The sequence below is a fragment of the Nicotiana tabacum genome, chromosome 19 (assembly GCF_000715075.1).
Source record: "Nicotiana tabacum cultivar K326 chromosome 19, ASM71507v2, whole genome shotgun sequence".
Classification (NCBI taxonomy): Eukaryota; Viridiplantae; Streptophyta; class Magnoliopsida; order Solanales; family Solanaceae; genus Nicotiana; species Nicotiana tabacum.
The window spans coordinates 132,927,400-132,951,625 of NC_134098.1; the positions used below are offsets into that span (position 1 = coordinate 132,927,400).

The 24,226-nt window shown below is 36.6% G+C and overlaps 2 protein-coding genes across 5 annotated transcripts; one reads left to right on the forward strand and one right to left on the reverse strand.

Annotated features, from left to right (window-relative positions):
• The first annotated feature begins 6,249 nt into the window (after nt 1-6,249).
• LOC107792918 (uncharacterized) lies at nt 6,250-13,366 on the forward strand. The gene is made up of 10 exons (XM_016615177.2): nt 6,250-6,599; nt 6,694-6,750; nt 7,602-7,679; nt 7,938-7,991; nt 10,061-10,143; nt 10,535-10,634; nt 10,711-10,773; nt 11,811-12,089; nt 12,675-12,735; nt 12,822-13,366. Exons 1-10 carry the CDS (start codon nt 6,318-6,320, stop codon nt 12,926-12,928), a joined length of 1,164 nt encoding a protein of 387 aa, XP_016470663.1. The 5' UTR covers nt 6,250-6,317; the 3' UTR covers nt 12,929-13,366.
• A 153-nt stretch (nt 13,367-13,519) lies between these two features.
• Nucleotides 13,520-22,937, reverse strand: LOC107792917 (uncharacterized). Of its 4 annotated transcripts, XM_075238659.1 has the most exons (10): nt 22,169-22,711; nt 21,919-22,000; nt 21,662-21,813; nt 21,072-21,592; nt 20,587-20,664; nt 19,846-20,080; nt 19,226-19,325; nt 17,100-17,235; nt 14,600-14,953; nt 13,520-13,991 (listed from the first exon to the last, which is right to left on the reverse strand). In XM_075238659.1, the coding sequence occupies exons 3-10, from the start codon at nt 21,687-21,689 to the stop codon at nt 13,791-13,793; spliced, it is 1,653 nt and encodes a 550-aa protein (XP_075094760.1). In that variant the 5' UTR covers nt 21,690-21,813; nt 21,919-22,000; nt 22,169-22,711; the 3' UTR covers nt 13,520-13,790. The 4 variants fall into 4 exon arrangements, with proteins under 4 accessions (XP_075094760.1, XP_075094759.1, XP_075094757.1 ...); XM_075238658.1 differs by having other exon boundaries at nt 21,072-21,813; XM_075238656.1 differs by lacking the exons at nt 21,919-22,000; nt 22,169-22,711 and adding an exon at nt 22,731-22,937 and having other exon boundaries at nt 21,072-21,813.
• Nucleotides 22,938-24,226: the final 1,289 nt, after the last annotated feature.

Genomic DNA, 24,226 nt, shown 5'->3' on the forward strand with positions numbered 1-24,226 from the left:
AGAAATGGGCTGAGTACCCGGAGCCAAATCGATACAAATGTCAATATCTCTGTGGGGTGGCATCCCCGGCAAATCTGCAGGAAATACTTCTAGAAATTCATGAACAACTAGGACTGAATCCACATAAGGAACATCCGCTCTAGGATCGCGGATATAAGCCAAATAGGCTAGATATCCCTTCTCGACCATACTACGAGCCTTCATATAGGAAATAACCCTACTGGTAGAATAACTAGGAGTTCCTTTTCACTCTAATCGAGGTAACCCCGGCATGGCTAAGGTCACCGTCTTGGCATGACAATCCAATATAGCATGATAATGTGACAACCAATCCATACCCAGTATGACGTCAAAATCTACCATGTCGAGAAGTAGAAGATCCACACTAGTCTCAAGACTCCCAATAGTAACCATGCACGAACGATAGACATGATCTACAATGATAGAATCCCCCACCGGTGTGGACACGTGCAGAGAAGTACTTAAAGAATCAAGAGGCACAACCAAATATGAAGCAAAGTAGGAGGACACATAGGAATAAATAGATCCTGGATCAAATAAAATGGAATCATCTTTATGGTAAAATGGAAAAATACCTGTGATCACGGCATCGGATGACTCGGCCTCAAGCCTAGATGAAAAAGCATAAAATCGAGGCTGGGCCCCACCACTCGGAGCTACATCTCTGGGACGGCCTCTAACTAGATGTCCTCCACCTCTAACAGCCTGACCTCCATCTCTAGCTGTCTGAATCATGCCCCTAACTGGTCGGACGGGTGGTGGAGCAACCGATGTCGGTATAATGGCACGAGATTCCTGCTGAGATATGTTGCTCGACAACTTAAGGCAATACCTCCTGATGTGACCAATGTTCCCACACTCATAACACCCATCCTGATGTCGCGGATGCTAAAGTTGAAGATGACCCGGATGAGTCGGATAACCACCGTAGTGACTTTGAAGTGGTTGTGCACTGATAGGAGCTAAATGTTCACTGAACGTTGGCTGCAAAGGGTAAGGAGCATAAGGGAAATGACTCCCTGAAGCACCATGAGAAGTCTGAAGTGCTGAATCAAATGGCCTGGGAGGATGTCCCCTGCCACCAGATGAGGAGCCTCTAAAATTACCGGAATAACGGGGCCTTTTATCTGACACTGGCCCTCTATCCTGTGAAAGAACCATCTCGATCCACCTGGAGACATTAGCAGCTGTCTGAAAAGAAATCTCACTCCCGGTCTCCTTGGCCATCTGTAGCTTGATAGGTTGAACGAGTCCATCAATGAACCTCCGTAGGAAGCAGAAGAAGAGCATGACGGGCTAGATCCACAAAACGGGTCTTATACTGAGTGACTAACATGCTGCCCTGTTGGAGACGCTCAAACTGCTTGCAGTAATTCTCTCTCAGTGTGATGGGAAGGAACTTATCTAGAAATAGCTGCGAGAACTGCTCCCAGGTAAGTGCAGGCGAACCAACTGGTCTAGTAAATACATAATCTCTCTACCACCTCTTGGCGGAACCCGTCATCTGAAATACAACAAAATCAACCCCATTGGTCTCAACTATACCCATGTTCCGCAATACTTCATAGCAGCGGTCAAGAAAATCCCGTGGGTCCTCAGAAGGTGTACCACTGAAATGGATTGGAAATAGCTTGGTAAACTTGTCCAATCTCAACAATGCCTTAGAAGATAAAGCAGGCATATCACCAGCGTGTGCTGCAATAATTGGTTGAACTTCCCCAACTGGATGGGCTACTGGAGCCTGATACTGGAGATGTCTGCCCCGGAGCGGGAGTAGTGGGAGTTTGTGCTCCTCCCCCAGCCTGTGAGATGGCTGGTGCCATTGGAAATGTACCATTCTGGGCCACACCCTCCATTAGGCTCACCAAACGGACTAGAGCATCCTGAAGTACTAGAGTAGCTATGAATCCTTTCGAAACTTGAACTTGTCCAACCGATACAGTCTGAAGTTCTACAACAGAACTGGAGTAGCTATGAATCCTCCTGAAGATCCACTTGAGGTTCTACAACAGGTGTTGCTGCTCGAGCTCTAGACCGAGCTCTACCTCTGCCTCTGCATTGGCCTCTAGCATGACCTCGGCCTCGACCTCTACCCCTGGTCATAGTTTCCACCGGGGGCTCTGGACCTTGTCCGTCAGTAGATGTATTACGCGTTCTCACCATCTGCGAGAGAATAAGAATAGAATGGTTTAATCATCGATGACAGAATAAAATCGCATGACAGAATAAGAAAGAAGTGATATTTTTCCTAAACTTCATAGCCTCTGAGAGATAAGTACAAACGTCTCCGTACCGATCCTTCAGACTCTACTAAGCTTGCTCGTGACTCATGACCTATATAACCTAGTGCTCTGATACCAACTTGTCACGACCTAAAATTCCCACCTTCGGGTTCGTGATGGCGCCTAACATTTCACTTGATAGGCAAGCCAACGTTAGAATAATATTAGCTATTTTAAAATAATTTTTAAATTAATTAATAACAAAGAAATAAATGCGGAAATAAAGTCTTAAATGTAGTGAATAATCTATAATAATAGCGATGTCTAAATATCATCCCACAATTGGTGTCACAATTGCACAAGCTACTAGAATAATACAAATAAAGGTCTGAATGAAAATAAAGTTGTCTGAAAGAAATACACAACTATGATAAAGTGGAAGAGGACTTCAGAAATGTGAACGCCATGCAGCTATACCTCAAGTCTCCTGCGAATAGCTGAATCCGAGCAACTCTACTATACGCCGCTGGGACCAACTCCGTTATCTGTACAAGAAGAGCAGAGTATAGTATGAGTACAACCGACCCCATGTACCTAGTAAGTGCCGAGCCTAACCTTGACGAAGTAGTGGCGAGGCTAAGGCAGGCCACTTACATTAACCTGTACGCAATAACAATAATAACAACAATAATAAAAATAAAACAGGTATCTCTTTTCAACAGTTGAAGCCAACTCGGCAGTCATAACCAATTATTATTTCAATCAGTTTCCGTTGCGACGTGCAACCCGATCCCACAATATATTCATATTCAATTCTGTTGCGACGTGCAACCCGATCCCAATATATCTTTTCAATCAATTTTGTTGCGACGTGAAACTCGCTCCTCCAATATATTCATTTCAATCAATTCTGTTGCTGCGTGCAACCCGCTCCTCCAATATATTCGTTTCAATCAATTCTGTTGCAGCATGCAACCCGCTCCTCCAATATATTCACTTTCATTTCCGTTGCGGCGTGCAACCCGCTCCTCCAATATATTCATTTGCCAATTCTTATAAAAGAAATTACTCCAACAAATGCAACAATTAATAAGAAATTATAAGACAACAAGCATACAATAATTATGATTTATTAGAAATAAGTGATGACAAGTAACAATTAATTATGGAAATTAAGAATGTAATAGGCATTTTAATAATTAGTATACTAAACGTAAAGTGGCAATTAAGTCACATAAATCAAATAAGCATGTAGTAATTATAGCATGGATTCAAGGCATGATATTGAGCAAAGAACACGAGAGAAACAATTAATATAATAATTAATTCATGATTTAAAATGATTTATGATTTTTCAAGTAATTATGCAAACAATTAATTTGACGACGTATAGACACTCGTCACCTCGCCTATACGTCGTTTACATGCATTTCACATAACAAATAATTTAAGGGTTCTATTCCCTCAAGTCAAGGTTAACCACGACACTTACCTCGCTTTGCAAATAAATTTCAAGATTCCAATATACCTTTGCCTCGCGAATTCGTGTCCGAACGCTTCGAATCTAATCACAAACAATTCAACATACTCAACACGAATCGTAGGAACTAATTCTATATGAAATTATAAATTTTTCGGATTAAAATTCGAACTTTATTTTAAAAATCAACAGTGGGACCCACGTCTCAAATACCAAAAAAACTCACAAAATTCGAACACCGGTTCCGATACGAGTTCAACCATATAAAAATTATCAAATTCCGACATCAGATTGTCTTTCAAATCCTCAATTAAAGTTTTGTTTGAAGATTTCTACCATTTTCAATCCAATCTTTACCCATTTGAACTCAACAATCTTCCCATAACCTTATTGGTACAAGCATGTATAACTAATACTCTCACATGCAAGAATCACACTCACAATCACCCATCTTTACCCAAACTCGAAATTGAAGAATAAGGGTTAGAACCTTACCTCTCGAATGAAGATCTTGTGATAATTCCTTGTTGGATTTCAAAGCTTGAACAAGATTTTTGATGAACAAAGTACTTGAGCTTCTTTCTCTCTCCAAAATACTCTCACTTCTCTCTAAAATCATCAGATAATTGCCAAAAAATAAGCCCCAAAGCTTATTTATCAACATGGGGTCGGGTTATGAAAATAAAAAAATTAACCCTCCGAAATCGGGTCTGCGGTCGCATAATGGACCGCAGAATGGGTATGCGGGTCTCACAATGCACCGCAGAATCGGTGCCCAGATATGGGCTTCTCTGGACAGGTCTGCGACTAGTTTTGCAGTCGCATAACCACTTCTGCGATCGCATAATGGTTCTACAATCGCAGATTTGGCCGCAGACTCTCATTTTGCCGGCCTTTGGTAATTTGGTCATAACTTCTTGTAGGAGTGTCCAAATGATGAACGGTTTGAAGCGCTAGAAACTAGACTCGAAGATCTTTCATTTGATAGGTAGATCATCACATAATTCCTTATATATCAGTATATATGCTCGTTCAAAGTTTGATCTTATGCGTACCCATTTGAAACTTTAGTCTATTATGAAATTTTCTAACTTGACTTGGACTTAGACCTCTCCTTAAACCCCACATCACTTATAATATGCCTCGTACACTTGTTATCATATTCAATTGGTATCCATAATATTAATAGTCCTTAAATGAGAAGTAGAGTCTGCCCCAAACACATAACATAACTTATCTCTTCTTTCACCCGTTTCAATTTTCCGAATTTTTACTAACTCCCAAAATTTTCAAAAATTTCGCGAGAGTTTCCTTTGTAACTGGGCCTATCCACCTGATAGAGAATCCCATAAACCAATTCTAACAACATATACATAATCCAATCAACGTAACACAACATAAAAACAATACTAACAGTGGCATCGTAAGCAATATATTACTAGAAAAGGAACGTCATTAATATCAACTATTCAGGTGATATGTAACTCATAGCAGGTAAAATCTCAACATATTCATAGAACACAAAAATGAACGTTTAAATTAAAGATGATATTTTTGGGTCAATCACATGCGATTTTCTAGCCTCCCCTTTTCGTGTGTTCTCTCGTTCTCTCGCCTGTAAATATATATATGGGAGTGATTGCCAATTACTTGGAGGAAAAGTTGGGTGCAAGTATGGGTAACGATCAGCTCATTCCTGTTGAGGGGATCCTGTGTAAGAGTGCGTGAGAGAAATAGTTTCTAGAGAGGAATTTTTTGAAAATGGATTGTTGTTATGGACCTTTGTCTTTTTGTGGTGATGTGTCCCAATTTTATTTGCTCTTTTTGTTGCTTTTGATTTTCTTTTAAAGGATAATGATCAAACAAAGTAAATTGCTATCCAAAATAGCTAGACAAAAATATTAATTACTCACTAATATTTATTAAAACCTCTAACTCTAAAAATTAAACTTAACTAGATTAAAGCTAATTTTTTTGGAAATTTTTCCTTCTTTGTAAATGAAAAATAAAATTATACTAAAATATGACTCTTTTATCATTTTCAGTTTTCTCAAATAAAACCTATAAAAAGGTGAGACAAAAGCTAAAATATGTTGATTAAATTCAAAAATATTTATATACTAAAGAGTGATGAAAAATTTAAATATGATGAAAAATTTAAATATGATCAAAAATTAGGTGCTCACAGCATTATCATATTGTTATTATTTTGTGCGCCTAACCACCTCAGATTAAGTCGTATGTATCGTATGTATCTAAATAAAATTTTATTTTTTATTTTTTATTTTTATAGGTTTAAACGATAATTTATTCTTTTAGACGTCAACAAACAAGTAATCATACGATGATCAACAAAAACTTGTATCTCTTCATGTATAATGATATACTCAAATTATTTTAATAATATTGATATTATTTTACAAAAAAATATGACATTGCACGGCGTACACGTGCGAGAAACTAGTTAAGCAGAAAAATATAAAAAGAAAAGAAGTCGGGGCGGATCCATCATTATTCGGGCTCCCACCAAAATTCCCTTAAACCCTCATAGCATATCTAACGTTGAGAACTACACAACTCCAAAAACAGTGCAAATGACAAACGATCAATCACAGCCGTTGATCTCGGAGATTAGTAAGCACTCGCTCGATCCACGGCCTGAATCTCCCCAACGGCGTTCCAAAATCGCCAAGGTAAACGACGACAACATCGCCGTCGACGTCGTTGAAGAGGAAGAGCAGAAAGAGTTAGTTACTAGACCAATGAATCCTAATCCTAGGCTACAGCGGTACTTGATAGCAATCGAGTACATAGGAACTCGCTTCGCCGGCGCACAGCAACAAACTAATTGTAGAACTGTCGTCGGTGTTCTTGAGGTAAATTTATCATTTCTATGTCAAATTGAGTAAGGCTTTCTAATTCTCGATAAATGCAGTAGTTGAGAAACGTTTATTCTTTTCTGTTTTGCAGGAAGCATTTCAGAAGTTTGTTGGACAGCCAGTGTCTATATTTTGCTCCAGTCGAACTGTAAGTTTGTTTTGTTTTTGGTTATTATTATTAGCTACGCCTAATCACGTGTCAATGTATTTTTATTTCCTGTTTCATATCTTGCATCAGAAATATATAATGTGGATTATCTGGAGCTCAGATGCGATATTGGTTGTTTTGAGTATTCGGAATCGTTTATGTTTTATCTTCAAAATTCAATCTTTGAATTTAAATCTACTAGATGTGGAGGTATCAATTTGATGTTAAAACTTCCTCTATACTTCCAATCATTTCCTTTCTCTTTTTATAAAGTACCCAGCTTTTATTTTGTGCTAATATTTTTTTTGATCAAGTTTATTTTGTGCTATTTGAGGAATAATAATATTGTGAAAGGGAAGAGTTATTAGGCGCTTACCCTTTCTCATCTACTCTCCCCCCTTCTCTTCCAGGTTACCACCTTTTTTTTCAGTGTTCATATTTACTTTTTTTCAATCTTGACTATAGAAATCAGTTGTACTTTTTCCATCTCTACTGAGTCAATGTTTGAAACCTGTAAATGAAGTCACTGGTCAAGGTCAGGTGACAAAGAAATGTTTTCTGTAGGGGTTGTTATGGAAGAGGCACAATTTTGCCCAAATGGAAAAAGTTTTGAAATAGTGACCCAATAATATGCTGTTTGGCTATGCATTTTCAAAAGTTATTTTTTCTTTTCAAAAAAGGACTGTAATTTTCCAGTTTGATAATGACATCCTTTTACTAATTTTCTTCTTTCCTTTTTAATGGGTCTCATTTCCTGTGAAAGATGGTTATTTATTTCTATCCAGCTCACAGGAAATTTCAAAATGTTAAATATCAATTCATACTTACAGCTTTTCTGGATTTATCTTTAGGATGCTGGAGTACACGCTTTATCAAATGTTTGCCATGTAGATGTTGAAAGGATAAGCAAAAGGAAACCTGGTGAAGTGGTACTTTCTGTTTGTATTTTGTGTTATTTAGCCGTCATACTTATCTGTATACATAACTGAGTGATCAATTTTGATCTATTCCTTGCAAATATATAAGCTCTAACTAACTTCTAAGCTGTTCAGCTATGTGGTCGCATACTAAATCTTGCTAATTGAGTCTTGCACTATCCAAATAAATTGCGTTTTAAGGTTATTTGTACGTATTTATTCATTTAAGCTAGCTCTTCTAAATTTATTGCTTGCATTATTCCCGTGCAGTTACCTCCTCATAAACCTTTGGTGGTACAAAGAGCTGTGAACCATTTTTTACAGGTTTAGTTCTTCATCTAGCAAGTTCTGATTCCTGATAATTGTAATTTTGTATCATCCTCCAAAAGTCCTTATTTTGAACTTGAGTGATCTTTCTGTTATGTTTCCTTTGGGAAGTTGGTTCCCTTTTTTTGGGGTCTTTTCTTCTTTTATGTGCATATGGCGGCTCTTCAAGGTTCCGATCTTTAAATTGTCTTCTTTCTTTACAATGAATCAGCAGAGTTCTTCAAGTGTTTTCAGTAATCTCATCATTAATGCACAGCTGTAAATGTTGGACAATTTTGGTGCACTAAAGTGTGTTTCTGATAATACTCCTTGAATTAAATAGCACTTTAAAAAAAAAGTGTACTGGGTAGTATATTCACTTTAAGCTTCAAAAATTGGTCGCATTTTCTGTATTAATACACAAGTTATCACATCGCCATCATGTAAAGGTCACTTTTCAACTCATACTTGGCTCATTGTGGCTCAAATGGACAATGAGTAATAATTGGTCACTAGAAAAGCGATATGTCTGTGAAAACGCAATATTCCGTTTCCATCGAGAATTGAATTGACCTTTCCCTTATTTCGACCGGAGAATCTAACTTACTGTGGATATTCTTACCAAAAAATCAGACATTCCATGCCCTCGGAGAGTGCTTTGTCGTGCTAGGTCACTGACATATCCCTCTTTTACCAGATTTACGCAGAAAGAAAAGGTAGGAGTCCAAGTTGAAGTACTCTAATTCGACCGGTGACCAGCAGATATTAGCCAGAAAGGGCTCCTTCCCCTTCTTGCTGCCTTAGAAGCATTGGAGGGAGTTTGATAAAATGTGATGTTCCTCTTTTTTATACTGATTGCTAATAATATATTTAATCCGAATTTGCCTACGCCAAATTTCAAATTTGTGGGGATTATTGCAGAAGATGATTTGAAGTCTTACAGGAGCAAAAGGATGATCATCTTTGCTCAATTGCCGTTGGATTATCTCCTTGAATAAATGGTGATGTCCTACTCCTGCGTACAAGGAAAATAAGCATGTGATGAACAAGGTTAATGTAGGCTTTAGGGTTAAAACTAGAATTGTATCTCTGAGACGTTCAGGTGACATTTACATGGGTTCAATTACATTCAGTCAGGTATGAATCAGTATTATCAAAGGCGAAAAGCGCAAAAAGGCTCTAAGGCTTGTTGGGGCTTTTAGTGCAAAGCGCAAATAAAGTGTGGGCTTTAATGAAACAAGGCGCAAGTGGAGAAAAAGTAAAAATATGTATATGTAGTCCAAGACCAATAATTATAAGCATGAATAACAAATATATGGACAAAGGAATTGAAATTTTTTTTTACGATAGAGTGAAATATCAATTGTTTAGTGTCGGATTTTCAGGATTACACTCATTGGCAAGGAAAAGTATGTCTTAAAGCCTTGATGAGACACTGAAGTGCCCGCAAAGCGAAGTGAAGCGCTCAACATGTTCTGAGCCTCGCTTTCAGGCTTAAGCGCGCCTTTGATAACACTGGTATGAATTGTGTCTTTTATGATGGGCATGAAGTTAAGTCAAATCCTTGTTCTTCAAAGTCCGAACGTCATCAAGTCCCTGTAGGGAGAGAAGACATACAGAGGGAATGGCAAAAGGGAGGAAGAGTAGCAAGGTAACTTCTTTTGTTTTAATCTATGTTTGGTTGGGGCAGAAATAAGAGGGTCGGAGGAGTGGAAATAAATGTGGAGGGGTAAGAGCTATTTCCCATGTTTCGAGAAGCAAGTGAGAAAGAAGCCGAAGTAAAAGAGGAAGGGATGGGAAATCCTGCATGCCAACTTACTCATTCGTTCCAATCGACTAGAAGTAAATTTTGGATACTTCAGCCATGTAAACCACTCATTTCTCTCTCCTCTTACTGTTACCTTCCCTTTCCTGCAACAAGACATTATATTAATCAAACTGGTATTAAGTCTGTTAAATTACATTAAGAGAAACTCGGATACACATGTTTTGGTGGTAGTGAAATCAATTGTCATGATACCAAAGCCTTATATCTCTGTTTTATCTGGAAGTACTCACTATTTTTGCTCGTTATGGTTTGCTTGCAGAAGAACGGGGGTGATATAATGGTTATTGACGTTCGGCGTGTTCCAGCTGATTTTCATGCCAGATATAAAGCTCAAGAACGCACGTAGGTATCAATATCTTGATCATGTAGAATTAGTTTGCGTACGGAATCTGTACATGCTCAAATGGTTATGTGACATGCCATCTCTTAAAATTGATTTTCTGATGTGTGCACGGAAGGTTAGCCCCAGCGAATAGTCTTCTGTCCGGCTAGGATGATGTTACTCCTGATTGTTCTTTATCCATTTTGAGAGTTGATGTTTAGCAGATTAATGGTGATTTTAATCTAAGTAAATTTTTGTTCCCATAAGGTGCTGCAAGTCTGAGACACTCAATATTTGGGTACCCACTTCACACACTTAACTACATGCTAAATCTTGGTTTTGCCAGTAATTCCGTGTGACACTTGTGATTATGAGATGATTGAGAGTTGGTCCTTGAGAATCTTGTTTTAGGTACTTCTACCGCTTGTTATCTGGGCCGGAGTGGGTATCAAGCTTCGAGAAAGACCGAGCTTGGCATGTGCCTGAGAGCCTGGATCTTCCTGCCATGCAGGTTGACTAATTTGACAAATCTTTTTCTATGTTGGTGTTCTGATCCTCTATAACAGAATTGTTTGTGTATTTTCCAGAAGGCATGCAACGTTCTTGTTGGACGTCATGATTTCAGTTCTTTCAGAGCAGCTGCTTGTCAGGTCAGCTTTTCTTTCCTGGATAAGTAGCGAGGTTTCTTGATCTCTTGTTTTACATTTACCTTATATTTCTCTTCTTTCAACCTATTCGCCATAAATCTTGAGTTGTATACAGTATATACTTTTTATGATTTTCCTTTGAAAATATGGAGCAAAATAGGCCTAGTGGAAAGGTAGCTGGCTGAAATATTTTGCGACAGTTAAGAATGCCATTGCATGACAACCGACTGCAGAAACGGACAAAGATGATTACGTAGTATATATTTTGTCAATCTGTTGGATTTTGACTTATGCTCTAGGTTAGAGGAAGACAATCTATTTTTTTCTCTTTACCTTGTTATCAAGCTGTCGAGTCATGATCAATGTTTCAGCTCCATTTAATCATACGCCTCCACTAGCTACCAATTCTTTAGCCATATTAGTTTGCTGAGTTGTTTTATTTTACCTATACTTTATAATCCTTTTGAATGGGCAGTTGACTAGATATTCTGGAAGCTCAAGGCTAAATACTTCTTACTGTTAGTTAAATGATCTTTGTGATCTATCAAACAGAACACTTGGCTAGGCTATTGGTTTAGGAATGTGCTTCCTCTGCATCCAAGTTCCAGTTGCCAATGCGATGCCACAGGACATATGTTGAATATCAAAAGGAATTAAAGGGAAAAGGAAACAGAAAAAGAACTGGACTGACAAATCTTTAAAACTTTTAACTGAACTATGAAATGAGTCTCTCCATTGTGATGGAGATTTATAGTTGTAATCTGTCTTCGGCTGCTAGTTCTACTTCCTTGCTTCTTGATGAATAAAGTTTACGAATTAACCTCATTATGAGTTATATCATGTGAAAATAGGCATTGTAGCAAGTTTGGGTGATTTGTTAATGTTATAAAGATATAAACAAGACATTATATTCTTAGTGAAAATGCTTATTACGCCTAAATTGTCTTTTATTTCCACTCATCCCATTAAGATTTCCCTAGGAACCCTGGATAAATTTAATATTTTAATATTTAATTCTTGCTGCTTTCAAACATTAACAGGCAAACTCACCCGTCAGAACTTTGGAAGAACTTAATGTTACTGAGGTTGTTTCAACTCCATATTTTCCATCAATCTCAGAGAGACTAAGGAGCAATAGTGTGATGGAGGATCCAACTGTATCCTTGGGTTCAGACACCAACTATTCCCGTACTTCTTTGACCTCCAATGAGGGGAAGTCAGACGGCACAAATGGCGAGGCTTGCCAAGACTTTGGCCTTAGAAGAAAACACCGTTGCTTTGTGGTGACAGCAAGAGCACGATCTTTCCTTTACCATCAGGTTGGTATTTGGCTTCTTCCAAATTTTTGTTGTCTTTCCTTTTACTGGTTTTTTTACCTCCCCAACCAAAAGATATGTTAATAGATGATAAATAAAGTGTAAAAATTGGACTCGGGAAAAGATAATTTTTGTATCAGCTTACTAATTTAGTCTCATTTTTAGGTGAAACGCTTTCATATTCTAGTTTTGTGAAAATTTTGTCGTTTCAGAATAATAATGTCTCGTAGAACCTTTACGTGATCCAAGAATTTGATTTAACATTGTTACCATATTTTTTCCTTAAAATATTTACACATGAAACTTAACAATTAACTCGAACTACTCTTTAGTCTCCTTGCCAAGTCAGTCGTATCACATGAGATGGGTTTGCAGTTTTTCGAGCAACTTTTAGCAAAATTGACTTCTCTTTTTGCTTTTTGAGGTTTGTTTCCGAGAATTTGAGTGGGTGAGCGGTTTTTCTAGATTTATTTAAATAAAGAGAAAGATGGATTTGATGAATTTGGACTAATACATAGATACAAACACTAATAAGACATTTAGTACCAAGCTGATATCATCAAATTTGACATTTTTTATCTCATGCAGGTTAGGCTGCTTGTTGGAGTCCTTAAAGCAGTTGGGGCTGGAGATCTAACAGTTCCTGATGGTATTGCTCTTATGATAAATGTCTTAAATCAGTGGATATAGTGGGTTTTGTCTGACCACTAATTTATCTTTGATGCATCATTTCAGTAGAACGCATCCTTGAAGCAAAATCCATCACTGCTGCAAGTCCGATGGCTCCTGCTTGTGGTCTTTATCTTGGACACGTCAAATATGATCTGCCTCCCGAGACTTGACAAAGCCAATCAACATTTCCCAGTGAACTAGCTTGATGTTCGGTGATGAATTATGCATGTATTTCTAGATCGAGTGGCCTGCACAACTTCTTGTTAACAGCTTGCATATAGTGGCACCTTATGAAACATCACTACTCACTTCAATCCTAGGGGCCCGGATGAGATTCATCCCTCTTGCAATCGAGCAGGCATTGTTCTATTACTAGAGAAATGATTTTGCTCTCTGCAGAAAACATAAAGTGATACTCCAGGATGTAGTTCTGTGATAGCCAGGAAGGCTCTTCTTGAGGAGTTGCAGGAATTAGCCAGTGTTCATTTATGCACTTATTTCCTATTCATTTCACCTTGCTTCTAGTGTTATAAACTGTATGTATTTCTTGCAGAAATAAACCTTATTTTCATTTATGCACTTATTTCCTATTCATTTCACCTTTACTTCCAGTAGGTGCAGTACTATGTTAGACTCTTCAGTATGTTCTGAATGTCAATGACTTATGGTTCAGCAAATGGCTCGCCAATTTCAGTTAACCCGCTTTGTGTGCAAGATAGTTGCAGTAAAGTAGGCCAGGGAATGCTCGAGGACGAACTGAATTGCGTTAAAATCATTATTAGTGAATAGTAAACATCAGATAATCTACAAAGCATCCATTTCGTTAGTTGTAGTCCCTGCGTTTACAAAGAAACGACCAAATAACTTCAAAAAAGAAAGAAGTTACTGGGAGTGAATTTTATCACCCTTAAAGTACACTTGACCTACCATTGACCACTACCAAAAAAGAACAAAGGAAAATCAATGCCATTGACCTCCAAAACTTGAGAATCACACGTTCAACATGCATTAACATCTGGAAAAAGAATTAACCTACTGCATAAACATGGAAATAGCTGCATGAATAGAACTCTTGCGGGCGGAACCCTCACGCTTAACCAGTGAATGCGGTCCATTCCAGACAGATCTTTGATTATCAGCAAACAGGATTCGCGATAACTCCATAACCGTTGGATTTTCAAGATACCGCAGGTTCTCAAACATCTTGGCTTTCTGATACTTGTCTTGCAATTCCTGTACAAATTTTTCACAATGCAATTTCTGTTAAAAAATGCTACGTAGTTTTTTTTTTTTGGTTACTATAATATGCCTTACACTGTAAAACACATGAATCCTCTTAAACTTGAAAATAGCATTATTTCCAGCTTAGTTTTCTCCCAAAGGACAATATGAGGAAAATGATGAAAATAGGTTTCATCTATCAACCTCAACATCGTGAAGAATTCAGTGAACTTCCTGAAACTTGGTAACACAAGACAATTTACTGAATGATTGTTGGCACTTAACATGGACTTAAACTCCAGAATTTGTTTCATGCAATGTTCTCAATTATAGCAGCTCATATCCTTCACCCTGGAATGTTTTTCTTCGGACAGCATTTTTCTTCAGTGTTATTATTATTATTATTTTGCTTCAGTCTTATTATTATTATTATCAGTATTATTTTTAATAAGGAGAGCATTTTCTTCAGTGTGTATCCTAGCTGTTAATTGAGTGGCTACCGTCCAATTGAGCAAATGCAAAGTATTGTATGAACTGATATATGATGATCCTAGATATTTGAATGTGCCTTTTGCATACTGGAATCAAAGGTGCAAACAATACTTTTCCCATAGTATTACCTTTGGCCTCTGTCGCCCAGTTGCTGCATTTTCATCTCCATGCTGCACATTTTCTTTTCGAGTGTCATTCAGCAAATCTCCACCTGGCTCCACATTTTGCTTCTGATGATGTGCTTTACGCTCATATACAGATACATGACCTGACTGCAAATGCTCAGAGGTGACCCCTGCTCTTTTACTTTGGATTCCCATTTCACTCTCCATCTCTTCCTCTAGCTTCTCATGTAAAGCTCCCTGATTTTCAGTCAACTTTCTCTCTGCTCCTTTTTTTTGTAGATTCGCATCACCATCTTGCTCAGGTGAATTCTCCATATTTGATGATGTGTACTCTCGACTTTCTACAGGTGAAGTCCCCTTTTAGAGTGAAAATGGAGAAAGAACAGTTAGTAAGGATGCTAAAAGAACTGCAAAGAAGTAGAGGAACCACGCAAGCTCATATGTGATAATTCAAAATAACCTTCTTTGAAATAAAAAAAAGAGGACACAAAAATTGATGATAAAATTTTAGCATTAGAAGAAGGAAATATGAGAATTCACAACTTGATTATTTATTCCCCTCAAGTTATTAAGGTTGAACTAGCATGTCTAAGATAAGAAATAAAACATAATTACAAGTATCAAATTGTGTCCAACTCATCTTTTTGAGAATGGTAACATTATGTGTGTCCACCTCATCTGGAAGCAAAATTTGTTAGAGAGCTGACAAATTATTTATTTTCATGTCTGCAACACACCTGCCAGGCCGAAATTTTGAAGGAGAAGAACAAATAAACTAATTTTTGAGAAGTTGCACTACATACTGTTTCAAAGTACATATTTAACGAAAAAACGAAGCACATAAAGATACATTGCCTGGCAAAAGACTGAATTGGGATGTATCACAACGAGCTTCATCAATCAAATGACCAGCTAGTACTTGTTAGATATCCTTACAAATTCACGTCTAAATTCCAAGACGGGATACAACTGCAACAAGCTAAAGCATACGATACAGACATTCCAACATTGAGGGGGAGTGTTAAGAATATCGTAATTATAGCTCAAACTTAAATACCAATTAAGGAGACCGTCTCATCTAAGATCAAATAGGATCAATTAAGAAGATTCTTTTTCTATAATTATGTATTCTTATATTCCATCTTTTTTAGAATATTTGTATATTGCTACTTGAATCCAAATAGGCTTTCTCTTCTTTCTCTAAGATTCTTAGGGTCTGTTTGGAAAGCCACTCGGTAATTGGAATTGGTGTAATTACACAGTCTAGTAATTAATATAATTACAGTGTAATTACATGTGTACTGTTTGGTTGCACAAGTGTAATTACACAGTTAGATTAAATTTTAAATGAAGTAATTATCAAAACTTAAAAGTTAATATAATAAATATATGCCTATAAATGATTTTTTACAAGCATAAATGATATTAGATGTGGTATTTAAGATGTGTATTTTTTCTTGAATATGCATTAATTAGTTAATCATATATTTATAACTAATATTGTAAAAATAATTGATATATATTTTTCAAATTAATAATATTTAGTTTAATTAATTATAAAAACTAAAAACATACGTCTTGTAAGAACATTATGGAATACATGATGATAAAATAAATTAATATTTATAAATATAATGTCACAACATCATTCAAATGTTTGACAAAACTAATCTATCAATTCTAACTAAAAAATGAACAACATGCCATGTGAAATAACAAGCCAATACTACTAAAACAAGTAAATTGGAATCATAAATATAACATAATTTCAAAATCCAAAAAAAAAAAAAATAGTTTAAGATATGTCAAATTCCAGCATAATAAAAATAAGTTCCAATACAACTTAAGATTATGAAACATAATAAGTTTATAACTTCATTCAACAATGAAATTCTACTTTAATGACATCACTCATTATATGCCAAGTCTGCTTAACGACTCATTATTTCTAATATTAGGAGGTGTTGTTTCAAGAACTAGAATAATAACACAGTTACGCTAAATGAAGAAAATAAAACAAATAAGAAATAAAATATATGAGCAATTACATGGAATCACAAGAAGTAAAGGTAGAGAAATAAAAGATAAATAATATATAAAAATACATATATTTAAAAATTTAAAAGTATAAATAAAAATAAAAGAAATTAAAATAATGGAAATAAAAAGTTATAAATAAAATAAATTAAAATAAAAACAAAAGGGAAAGAAATTAAAAAGTAACCTTGTAATTACACAGTGTAATTACCACAAATTCTCACCTCCACTTGAGAATTGGCGAGTGTAATTACACCTCTCCAATTACACCCAATTTCATGTTGACCAAATAATTACTTAGCCAGACAAACATGCCAAACTGTGTAATTACACCCAAATCCAATTCCTAGGTGGCTTTCCAAACAGGCTCTTATTGATTCCCTAATGTTAACCCTTAATTACAAAGTATTCTTAACAGATAGAAATATATAAAACAGCATAGGCAACAAAACAGAAACTATAATACCTCTGGTTTAATCTCCTCTGGATAATCATCACTAGCCTCCTGGTCATCCAACAGCCGAGTGCTCTCCTCCCGCTCTTGCCTGCGTCGTATCATCACACATATAGCACAAAGGCATCCTTCCTTGTGCTTCTTGAGCCTGAAGGAAAGCCAATAAAATCAAGGAAAATAGTTTACATATTAACAGTAAATTGATACCAAACTACCACCTTTAGACAAATTGTAACGTCACCAGTATATAGCAGAAACCGGAAAATCATGCAAAAGTCTGGGGAAGGGAATTATACTTTCTAAAAGAAAACAGAGAAAGAATTTAAGAAAGAAGTGTGATAGTGCTTCTGATTGCGTGACCTTATGATCCAAAAACCAGTAAACCACTAAATATGATTCTGCAACATTCAGATTACCAAATATTAGTAGCTCTTAATTGTGACATTTACTTGACCAAATCAAATGCTATTTCTGCCAGTGTTAATTTTGTTTGGCATTGAAAATTATCGCACTAATATATCTTTGGCCTTTTCCAACTTCTAAGTAATTAAAATTGCCTTTGTATTTTGCTTTAGAATTTTCCTATTCTATATTATTTCCTCAAATTAAATACTCCAAGTCCTCCTAATCAATGTAAAAGAGAATCTCCTTTTACAGAACCTTTGTTGAAGAGTCCATAGCGATATTGAAGCTAGGCTAACTGTAAATTATTAAAATTAAATAGAAACATGGTGTGGAGATTATATATGCAGTTTTCCCATTTACTTTAGGGGCTGTTTGGTAATTCTGACTAGCATCACGAATATGCCAGATCAGATTTATCCAGCATTTAGTAGGTGTTTTTGGTTTCTCTGGATTAAGCCAGTTTCACGATTGTGATAAAATTGGGGACATTGTTGTTAAAGGGCTTAAAGCGCGCTTATGCTATGAAACTCGGTGAAACGCAGGTTGCGCACTTCGCTTCGCTTAGTTGGCATTTAATGTAGGTGTCAAGGTATGAAGGCATATATATATTCACCAATTGGCTCTGTCTTTAAGAGCACATCACTAGACAAGAAATATAGTGACAAAATGGTACATTAGTTGTTACACAATCGTCATGATTGAACTTTTAGAGATTATGAATAAGAAATTGGATATTTTTGGCATAAGAAAAAACTAGCCACTGAAAACCTAAAGCTATATCTTTTGTTCTATATCAGTATTTTAAAATGGCATCTGAACTCGATTGACATGATTTTAACTACAAATAATTAACTTACTTGCAGTTTCCCATCCTTCTCCCTTACCATTATCTGGTTTCCTATCCTGCATGCCCGAGCAGTGACCTCCCTCCAAAGACTTCTTTCTGTCGAGTGACTTCTCTCCTACTGTCGACCTCCTTCAAGATAAGGTCACATGCATTGCATCTAGTTCACCATCTCCCCTCCTGCCAATGGAGCAATCCATTTCCTGACATCCCTTTCTCTGCTGCCCATAACCAGTCGTTGAGCTCCACTTCTCTCTGCTCGCCCCAGTGATCTCGTCCTTCTATGGAAAACATCCCCCCCCCCCCCAAAAAAAAAAAAAAAACTCACCCTACAAATGCCACAGGTAGCGACTCTCTATCACTAAATGGCTTTATTCTTAGGGTCGCCAGCAAGAATGCATTTTCCAAACTGACGGAAAAGATGCTTACCATCCAAGAAACTACACAAAATTTGCCTATAACTATGAGAAAGCAAAAGGTACAGCCAATTATCATAAGAAAAGAATTTCTTTGGTATAAGACAAACCCAGAAGAATAGGATTAGTTGTGGCACACAGCTGCTCCATAAAGGCGATGAGGCTTAAAAATATTGCAATTGAGATATCTAGTATGGACAGGAGTATAGCTGTACATTCTCTGTTTGAGAGAAAATATATGATTTTCAATGACGTCTTATCTTCCATCTCCTCGAACCCTTATCAATAAATGATGCGCAATTGCTACATTAACGGATAAAAAAAAAATTCATCTTTATAAACCTTTTTCTGGTTAGTTTTATGATAATAAGTGTTCAATTTCTCTACATGTACATTGTACAAACATGTCTAGACCCTGCATAGAAGTGATAGCCAATGAGGAAAGTATGTAATTAAAGCATACAGCAACATACCCTTGAAGCTTTTTGTTCTTCTGACTTAAGGAACCACCTTTTGTAGGTTCCTTTCCATGACTTGAAGGTGTAGTGTCCTTAGTTTGACTGCTTTCGGCACCTAATAGGATAAGAAGACGTGAGTTAAATACTGATTAACGACAGTTTAAAGGCTCAAACAAGGAGAACATAAGATAGAAGAAATTATTTAGTGAACATGTAAATTAATGCTTTTCCATAACGATGAAGTATTTTATGATGATATGTCAAATTGTATGCAGACACATAAGGGAAAAGAGAAATTTGGAAAAGAAGTGAAATTTTACTTAGTAAATGCAGAAGAAAGAAGAGAAAGGAACAAAGGGACTCCAGAGGCATATATCTCTTCCAGCCCTAAACCAAACTTTGATACTTTTTGCAGTCATATAAACAAATCTACCTGCTTCAAGTATGGAAACGAACAGACAAAACCGCAAACCAAGACAAACACGTGCCAGTAGATAGTTGGCATAGAGTAGACCATTCAAAATTGATGAACAATGCTTAATAGCTAGGCGTGCAGGAAAGGAAGACAAACATATAAGCAAATTCAGCAGATTGATACTGGTATGAAAATAGATTAAGGCACTAGAGAGATTTACTTTGCATATGATCGCTGTATAAGCCAGCTGCTGTCCAGTACTTTGCAAAGTTCTTTTTCACCCGCTTCATGAGCTCCATAACGTAATCACCCTTATTATTGTATTTGTAGCAGTTATTCCATATATACTGCACATCCTTATAGACATCCTCGGAGTTCATGTATTTGACACCACTTTCCAGATTACTACATATTGTCCCGAAATCCATAGGCGTATCTATAACATCAAAATAATCCTGCCCCACACACCAGTTGAAGAATAATTTCATCATTAATGTATTAGAGGAAGGAAAAAGGGACAGGTAGAATAACCAATAGCTGAAGCTTTAAAAATACTATTCAGAAGACAAAGACTGCAACCTCTACATGCTTTCAGCCATCACTTTTGCTTCTTTTTTTTTGGGGGGGGGGGGGGGGGGAATTTCTAGGTAAACCAGTTTCATGATATTGGTATCGAGATGTAAATTGGCAACTTTAATAATGCTACAAGAACTTGTTATACGCGAACAGCGGAAGTTGGTCCTGCCAATACCAAAAATATACAGAGGACTTTTCAGCCAACATGAGAACCATTTACAATAGCTTTAATCAGTGTAACAAATTTTACAGATATTTACTTGTCAAAACCCTCTCACAGGGACATGGAATGCTCGGTGTTGAATTAGAACCTACAAAGCCAACTCTAGAATACATTACTCCTACTATGGAAGAAAGATATTAGAAAAGTTAATTATTTACTTACAGGAATTCCAAGAGCGATAGGATCAACTGGAACATTGAAGGGCTCTGCAGCATCCATTTTCATAATTTTTCTTATAACCTAAGTAGACAGGAAATAAAATTAATTTAGCATAGAAGTTATATCTTTAAGATATCTTTACAAACTTGCATCTTCGAAGCACGGTAAAACAATATGTTTGGTTCCATGAAAGGGAAGGGGAGTGGAAAGGAAAAAGAAGTTCATTGATATACTATCCATAAGCGGAGGTAAGGGTGAAAGAGAAGTAAAAGATATATAATTTATCATATTCGTCCAATTTTGGAGGGACTAAAAAGGTTAATATGGAGGGGTAACCCTCCAATTCTACTTCCCCTCCGCTTTTACTTCCTTACCAACTAACAGCTATAACTCATAACCTTCAAAACCAACACATATGGAATATGTTAAAATTGTGCATCTTCTGAACATGCCATTACAAATAGAATAGGTTTCTTTGTCCCGCTTACCTCCAAAGCAGTGTCTAGCTCCTGCTTGTTGAATCTCAAATCACGGCGATGTAACTCAGGCTCTTGCTGTTTTGTCTTCTCTTCCTTCATCATTTCAGCATTACTACAAGGGCTCATGCTTGAAGAAAAGCCCTTTGAAGACTTAATCTTTATGCCTCCAGATTTTTTTGGCACATTTCCAGTGGTAGTTACATTATCCTCGGGCAATGAGTTTGCACTGTCTTCCATTTTCTCATTAGAAGCAACCTGTTTTTCTGGACCAGCTTGCTGGCTACTTTTATCAGTATCACTAGGAGTAGCTGCTTCGGAAGAGGTACGCTGGGATTCTAACAGTTTTGAAGTTTTGATCTTTACTTTCATACGCCCATAAACTGCTAAACCTGCAGGTTTATCCCTTGGCGCACCAGAAGTAGCGATTACAGGTTTTTCCGGTATACCAGTTACGGTAGAAGATGGTGTCTCAGCCTCAACTCCAGAGTCAACTCCATCATTGTCAGATTCTTCTGTACCAGAATTTGTTTCTGTATTCATACTACCATTATTAGGTGCCTCCTCACTTGTTCCAGTTGTTCGAGGCTTCTTTGCTTTACCTTTTCTGCTTCCGCGTCGACGCTTCATCTCTTGGGAACAAATCGAAATCTTAAAGTGAGCAATAGTCTTTAGTCAGTTGACACTCTCAAAAGGACAAAAGCAGGTTGTATATCTCGCACTAGGCTGCTTCAAGCAGGAAAGTATTGTCAGCCTACAAAAACCGCGATAAACAGGACCCAGTTAGAATAATCACCCAATTAAGTGCCAAACTATACAGAACTAATCCCAAAACATATTATCGCAATCAGGTGCATACGAAATCTATCTCATCAGTAATTCAAAAGCCTACTTGGGCATAAAGCACCAATTTGTTTGTGTATAAACTTGACATGGATCTCCTGCACCTCAAAACAACATAGTCATTGATTTTAAATTAAGAAGAAATTACAATACACTTCCAGTTTATGTTAAAAAATGGATCTTGGGCCTAACTCGATTCCTAAAGCTAGCTCATGAGGTGAAGATTGCCCAAGTTCATATAAGAAGACCAGATATCCACGTCCCACCTGATGTTCGACAATTCCAACAGTTTTGGCAAGAATTTTGCTGTGCAAGTCTCTTCCATTAAGAAAAGTTAACTAAACATACATGTACTCTTCAAAAACAACCTGCTGAACACACACAGTTAATGGATATATTGAATCTCTTTTCAGAACACAGAAAAAGGGATTGAATTTTAAAATTACCAACATGGGGAGCACAACAAAATCAAACCCTAGAATCCACCAACAATCAAGTTATAAGAGAAAAGACAGGAGAAAAACCAATCTAATTTAAACCATGAATTAATCAGCAAAAACAAGAACTTCTGACAAACCAACATAACCTAAAAACTACAATGAGAATTAGCAAAAGAAAAAAGAAAAGAAGAGCTCGAAATATGAGAATGAACGATCAAGAACTTCAAAGCTACAATCTTGGACGACCCAATAAATCCCATTATGCAAAACAAGAGAACATACGAGGAAAAAATTAAAATCCCACAATAAAAATCCCCAGCTAAGAGTAGGAATCTGTAAAAGAACCAAAGATTTTAGGTAGTTAAGGGCTTGAGGCTAAGAGTCCCACCTTTTCCTTTGTCGTTTTAGCCGTCAGTTGGAAAAGCTTACTCTTTTCTTTTTGAATCTCCCTCGCTTATGCCTTGATATACGTTGTCGAAAAATATTTGAAAGGACCCCGAAAACACAAAAGCGATTTCGGAATTACAGAGGAAATCCACAAAAAACCCTTTTTCTTTTTTCTTTAGTTTTCACTTTGCCCTTTCCCTTTCGACATACTGCAATTAATATAGAATTTTCTTATATAAACACTAACCCACCAATTTTTGAAAATTTTCACCTAGCTCCCTAATCTTTTACTTTTGAGTAAATTACGCTTTTAGGACCTAAATTGTAGAGCCGCGTGCAAGTTAAATGACTGATTATCCTAATAATGTTGGAGGCGAACAACTTTCTTTGATTAGACATTTTTTGAAGTTGGAAACCTGTTTTTAGGTAAAGAATTAGCAATTGCCAAACTTAGGAAAACAAATTATGTGTTCTTTTCTTTTCTTGACATATTATCATGTACCCTAACAAGCAAAATGAAAAAGGAAAGAAAAATGAGAAGCAGGGTGTATGGGCCAAAATCCGCCCTGAGGGTATTTGGCCTAATATGGCATTAAGGATAGAGTCGGTCGAGGTCGACCAGAAGGCAGCAAAATTCGTGGCCGAGGTGTCAACCATGATCGAGGTCAAGCACCGCATAAAGGATAATAATATCTAGTTTTCATAGTAAGATATTAGAGAAAATATTCTACTGAATATTCTCTGCATTTGTACTATTATGGTTTACTAAGGATATGTGTTGAATATATAAGGGAAAAAGAAAAGGCAGAAAGGCATGTAATATTCATTTGATAAGAATACTTTTCAGAAGAAGAATTTCTCCCTCTAATAAAAATACAAAGATTGCTTTTTGATAAAGATTCTTGCTCATATTATTCCATATCTTTTCACAAGATCCGAGGATTATTCAAATAAATCTTGGATCTTTCTATCACTCATTATTGTCAGGAGAAATATTCGTCCAGTCCATCCATTATTTGGTGAATCATTCTCCTTATTTACTCAAATGTCATCTATTGATATTTATTGCTAGTTACACCTCCATTATTGCTCACACTTTGAGAATATTTCGCACTTATTGTCATCAATCATTCACGGGGCATGTCCCCTCCTCCTGCATATTTTTAAGATCTGCATCTAGAGTTATTATCCTTAACTAGAGTTAACCCATCATTATATAAATTTAATAGTTTAATCAAAAGTTATACTTTTTGGTCAAACAATTTGGCGCCGTCTGTGGGGATTTTCTAGCTAAGTCTTTTAGTTCCTTCTAGATCTACAATTGACACTGGTTACTAACGTAAAAGAAAACAACAACAAAACAAGAACATTTTCCTCTCTGCATGCATATATCTGATATGACAGGTAACAGAGAAGAAAGAACGAGAATAATGAGCGACCTCCCAACCAACCTCTTGAACATCATCCACGAAAGCTCTGAAGCAGTGGACGAGGACA

Bases quoted from the DNA above. Each gene is read 5' to 3' on its own strand.
- LOC107792918 (XM_016615177.2), top strand. From the start codon at position 6,318: ATGACAAACGATCAATCACAGCCGTTGATCTCGGAGATTAGTAAGCAC. The intron at 7,680-7,937 runs GTACTTTCTGTT...ATTCCCGTGCAG, and splicing joins AAAGGAAACCTGGTGAAGTG to TTACCTCCTCATAAACCTTT. The intron at 10,635-10,710 runs GTTGACTAATTT...TGTATTTTCCAG, and splicing joins TGGATCTTCCTGCCATGCAG to AAGGCATGCAACGTTCTTGT.
- LOC107792917 (XM_075238656.1), bottom strand. From the start codon at position 21,689: ATGAAGCGTCGACGCGGAAGCAGAAAAGGTAAAGCAAAGAAGCCTCGA. The intron at 17,236-19,225 runs GTATGTTGCTGT...GCTTTCCTTCAG, and splicing joins AAGAACAAAAAGCTTCAAGG to GCTCAAGAAGCACAAGGAAG. The intron at 14,954-17,099 runs GTATTATAGTTT...TCACTCTAAAAG, and splicing joins CAGAGGAGATTAAACCAGAG to GGGACTTCACCTGTAGAAAG.